This window comes from Oncorhynchus nerka, linkage group LG13, assembly GCF_034236695.1.
Source record: "Oncorhynchus nerka isolate Pitt River linkage group LG13, Oner_Uvic_2.0, whole genome shotgun sequence".
Taxonomy (NCBI): Eukaryota; Metazoa; Chordata; class Actinopteri; order Salmoniformes; family Salmonidae; genus Oncorhynchus; species Oncorhynchus nerka.
The window spans coordinates 2,284,925-2,289,924 of record NC_088408.1 but is presented as its reverse complement, the minus strand read 5'-3'; the positions used below and the strand labels follow the sequence as shown (position 1 = coordinate 2,289,924).

At 51.7% G+C, this 5,000-nt stretch overlaps 1 protein-coding gene across 2 annotated transcripts in view; it reads left to right on the top strand.

Moving 5' to 3' along the window:
* The window catches only part of sec63 (SEC63 homolog, protein translocation regulator), a 98,334-nt gene that overhangs the window by 37,769 nt on the left and 55,565 nt on the right, over positions 1 to 5,000 (top strand). For both annotated transcript variants that reach the window (XM_065026118.1, XM_065026117.1), the window contains exon 4: positions 139 to 251. In XM_065026118.1, coding sequence (XP_064882190.1) covers positions 139 to 251 — 113 coding nt within the window. The remainder of the gene's footprint in view (positions 1 to 138; positions 252 to 5,000) is intronic.

Here is a 5,000-nt window from a genome sequence, read left to right as displayed (position 1 = left end):
TCTTCTAGAATGTCGTTGCACACACTGACACGTACGCACAGACAGACTCACATCATTAAGAGAAGTGTGTGTGTGTGGTGTGTGTGTGTGTCTGTGTGTGTGTGGTGTGGTGTGTGTGTGTGTGTGGTGTGTGTGTAGGGAGCGTCTGTATCAGAGATTAAGAAGCAGTACCGTCTGCTGTCGCTGAAGTTCCATCCTGATAAAGGAGGAGATGAAGACTTGTTCATGAGGATCGCCAAAGCACACTCCGCGTAAGTCTGTTTCTGTCTGTCTGACTCTGTGTGTCTGTCTCTCTGTGTGTGTGTCTCTCTGTGTGTGTGTCTCTGTGTGTGTGTCTCTGTGTGTGTGTCTCTGTGTGTGTCTCTGTGTGTGTCTCTGTGTGTGTCTCTGTGTGTGTCTCTGTGTGTGTCTCTGTGTGTGTCTCTGTGTGTGTCTCTGTGTGTGTGTGTCTCTCTGTGTGTGTGTCTCTCTGTGTGTGTGTCTCTCTGTGTGTCTCTCTGTGTGTGTGTCTCTCTGTGTGTGTGTCTCTGTGTGTGTGTCTGTGTGTCTCTCTGTGTGTGTGTCTCTCTGTGTGTGTGTCTCTGTGTGTCTGTCTCTGTGTGTCTGTCTCTGTGTGTCTCTCTCTGTGTGTCTCTGTGTGTGTGTCTCTGTGTGTGTGTCTCTGTGTGTGTGTCTCTGTGTGTGTGTCTCTGTGTGTGTGTCTCTGTGTGTGTGTCTCTGTGTGTGTCTCTGTGTGTGTCTCTGTGTGTGTCTCTGTGTGTGTCTCTGTGTGTGTCTCTGTGTGTGTCTCTGTGTGTGTCTCTGTGTGTGTCTCTCTCTGTGTGTGTCTCTCTGTGTGTCTCTGTGTGTGTCTCTCTCTGTGTGTGTGTCTCTGTGTGTCTCTGTGTGTGTCTCTGTGTGTGTCTCTCTCTGTGTGTCTCTCTCTGTGTGTCTGTCTCTGTGTGTCTGTCTCTGTGTGTGTGTCTGTCTCTGTGTGTGTGTCTGTCTCTGTGTGTGTGTCTCTCTCTGTGTGTCTGTCTCTCTGTGTGTCTGTCTCTCTGTGTGTCTGTCTCTCTGTGTGTCTGTCTCTCTGTGTGTCTGTCTCTCTGTGTGTCTGTCTCTGTGTGTCTGTCTCTGTGTGTCTGTCTCTGTGTGTCTGTCTCTGTGTGTCTGTCTCTGTGTGTCTGTCTCTCTGTGTCTGTCTCTCTGTCTGTCTCTCTGTGTCTGTCTCTCTGTGTGTCTGTCTGTCTCTAGATTATATAGTGATGTTAATATGAATCACTGGGTGTGTCTCATATTTGCATACTAACGCGCTGCGTACTACCGTGCTACATGCTACCATGCTACATGCTACCGTGCTACATGCTACCGTGCTACATGCTACCGTGCTACGTACTACCGTGCTACATGCTACCGTGCTACATACTTCCGTGCTACATGCTACCGTGCTACATGCTACCGTGCTACGTACTACCGTGCTACATGCTACCGTGCTACATGCTACCGTGCTACATGCTACTGTGCTACATGCTACCGTGCTACATGCTACCGTGCTACATGCTACCGTGCTACATGCTACCGTGCTACGTGCTACCGTACTACCGTGCTACGTACTACCGTGCTGCGTACTACCGTGCTACGTACTACCGTGCTACGTACTACCGTGCTACGTGCTACGTACTACCGTGCTACGTACTACCGTGCTACCATGCTACGTACTACCGTGCTACGTACTACCGTGCTACGTACTACCATGCTGCATATTACCGTGCTACTTACTACCGTGCTGCGTACTACCGTGCTGCGCTCCGAGTATCTTCACAACGTTCTTTTGAGGACGAGAGAGACGAGTGTGGAGAACACAAACCTTCCATTTGAGCAGCACTTCCATCTACTGTATTACCTCACGCTGAGCAGCACTCCCCCCTACTGTATTACCTCACGCTGAGCAGCACTCCCCCTACTGTATTACCTCATGCTGAGCAGCACTCCCCCCTACTGTATTACCTCACGCTGAGCAGCACTCCCCCTACTGTATTACCTCACGCTGAGCAGCACTCCCCCTACTGTATTACCTCACGCTGAGCAGCACTCCCCCTACTGTATTACCTCACACTGAGCAGCACTCCCCTACTGTATTACCTCACGCTGAGCAGCACTCCCCCTACTGTATTACCTCACGCTGAGCAGCACTCCCCTACTGTATTACCTCAGCACTCCCCTACTGTATTACCTCACGCTGAGCAGCACTCCCCTACTGTATTACCTCACGCTGAGCAGCACTCCTCTACTGTATTACCTCACACTGAGCAGCACTCCCCTACTGTATTACCTCACACTGAGCAGCACTCCCCTACTGTATTACCTCACGCTGAGCAGCACTCCCCCTACTGTATTACCTCACGCTGAGCAGCACTCCCCTACTGTATTACCTCACGCTGAGCAGCACTCCCCTACTGTATTACCTCATGCTGAGCAGCACTCCCCTACTGTATTACCTCACGCTGAGCAGCACTCCCCCTACTGTATTACCTCACGCTGAGCAGCACTCCCCCCTACTGTATTACCTCACGCTGAGCAGCACTCCCCGTACTGTATTACCTCACGCTGAGCAGCACTCCCCCTACTGTATTACCTCACACTGAGCAGCACTCCCCTACTGTATTACCTCACGCTGAGCAGCACTCCCCTACTGTATTACCTCAGCACTCCCTCTACTGTATTACCTCACGCTGAGCAGCACTCCCCCTACTGTATTACCTCAGCACTCCCCTACTGTATTACCTCACGCTGAGCAGCACTCCCCCTACTGTATTACCTCACACTGAGCAGCACTCCCCTACTGTATTACCTCACGCTGAGCAGCACTCCCCCTACTGTATTACCTCACGCTGAGCAGCACTCCCCCTACTGTATTACCTCACGCTGAGCAGCACTCCCCCTACTGTATTACCTCATGCTGAGCAGCACTCCCCCTACTGTATTACCTCACGCTGAGCAGCACTCCCCCTACTGTATTACCTCACGCTGAGCAGCACTCCCCCTACTGTATTACCTCACGCTGAGCAGCACTCCCCGTACTGTATTACCTCACGCTGAGCAGCACTCCTACTGTATTACCTCACACTGAGCAGCACTCCCCCTACTGTATTACCTCACGCTGAGCAGCACTCCCCCTACTGTATTACCTCAGCACTCCCCCTACTGTATTACCTCACGCTGAGCAGCACTCCCCCTACTGTATTACCTCAGCACTCCCCCTACTGTATTACCTCACGCTGAGCAGCACTCCCCCTACTGTATTACCTCATGCTGAGCAGCACTCCCCCTACTGTATTACCTCACGCTGAGCAGCACTCCCTACTGTATTACCTCACGCTGAGCACCACTCCCCCTACTGTATTACCTCACGCTGAGCAGCACTCCCCTACTGTATTACCTCACGCTGCACCTCCCCCTACTGTATTACCTCATGCTGAGCAGCACTCCCCCTACTGTATTACCTCATGCTGAGCAGCACTCCCCTACTGTATTACCTCACACTCCCCTACTGTATTACCTCACGCTGAGCAGTACTCCCCTACTGTATTACCTCATGCTGAGCAGCACTCCCCTACTGTATTACCTCACGCTGAGCAGCACTCCCCTACTGTATTACCTCACACCCCCTACTGTATTACCTCACGCTGAGCAGCACTCCCCTACTGTATTACCTCACGCTGAGCAGCACTCCCTCTACTGTATTACCTCACACTGAGCAGCACTCCCCTACTGTATTACCTCACACTGAGCAGCACTCCCCCTACTGTATTACCTCACGCTGAGCAGCACTCCCTACTGTATTACCTCACGCTGAGCAGCACGCTGAGCAGCACCCCTACTGTATTACCTCACGCTGAGCAGCACTCCCCTACTGTATTACCTCACGCTGAGCAGCACTCCCCTACTGTATTACCTCACGCTGAGCAGCACTCCCCTACTGTATTACCTCACGCTGAGCAGCACTCCCCTACTGTATTACCTCACGCTGAGCAGCACTCCCCGTACTGTATTACCTCACGCTGAGCAGCACTCCCCCTACTGTATTACCTCACACTGAGCAGCACTCCCCTACTGTATTACCTCACGCTGAGCAGCACTCCCCTACTGTATTACCTCAGCACTCCCCTACTGTATTACCTCACGCTGAGCAGCACTCCCCTACTGTATTACCTCAGCACTCCCCCTACTGTATTACCTCACGCTGAGCAGCACTCCCCCTACTGTATTACCTCATGCTGAGCAGCACTCCCCTACTGTATTACCTCACGCTGAGCAGCACTCCCCTACTGTATTACCTCACGCTGAGCACCACCCCCTACTGTATTACCTCACGCTGAGCAGCACTCCCCTACTGTATTACCTCACGCTGCACCTCCCCTACTGTATTACCTCACGCTGAGCAGCACTCCCCCTACTGTATTACCTCACGCTGAGCAGCACTCCCCTACTGTATTACCTCACACTCCCCTACTGTATTACCTCACGCTGAGCAGTACTCCCCTACTGTATTACCTCACGCTGAGCAGCACTCCCCTACTGTATTACCTCACGCTGAGCAGCACTCCCCCTACTGTATTACCTCACACTCCCCCTACTGTATTACCTCACGCTGAGCAGTACTCCCCCTACTGTATTACCTCACGCTGAGCAGCACTCCCCCTACTGTATTACCTCACGCTGAGCAGCACTCCCCCTACAAATAAAATTTGATTTGATTACTGGTAGCTAGCCAGTTAGCCCTATTGACTTACTGTGGGCTTGCTATCTACTCTAAGTAGGCAGGTAAACATGCCCACGACGATCACGGCGTGTTTTTAAAAACGTATAAAGATATCAAATATTGTAGTCCGGCAACATATGAGATGTGAAAAGGCAACGTTTCATTCCCGAGTCTGTTTGCTCTGGCTTCAGCTCAAATAAAATGGCTGCTGATTTCAAGGACATCTGCATCATATTTATTTCCATGCTTTCTGTTGAAG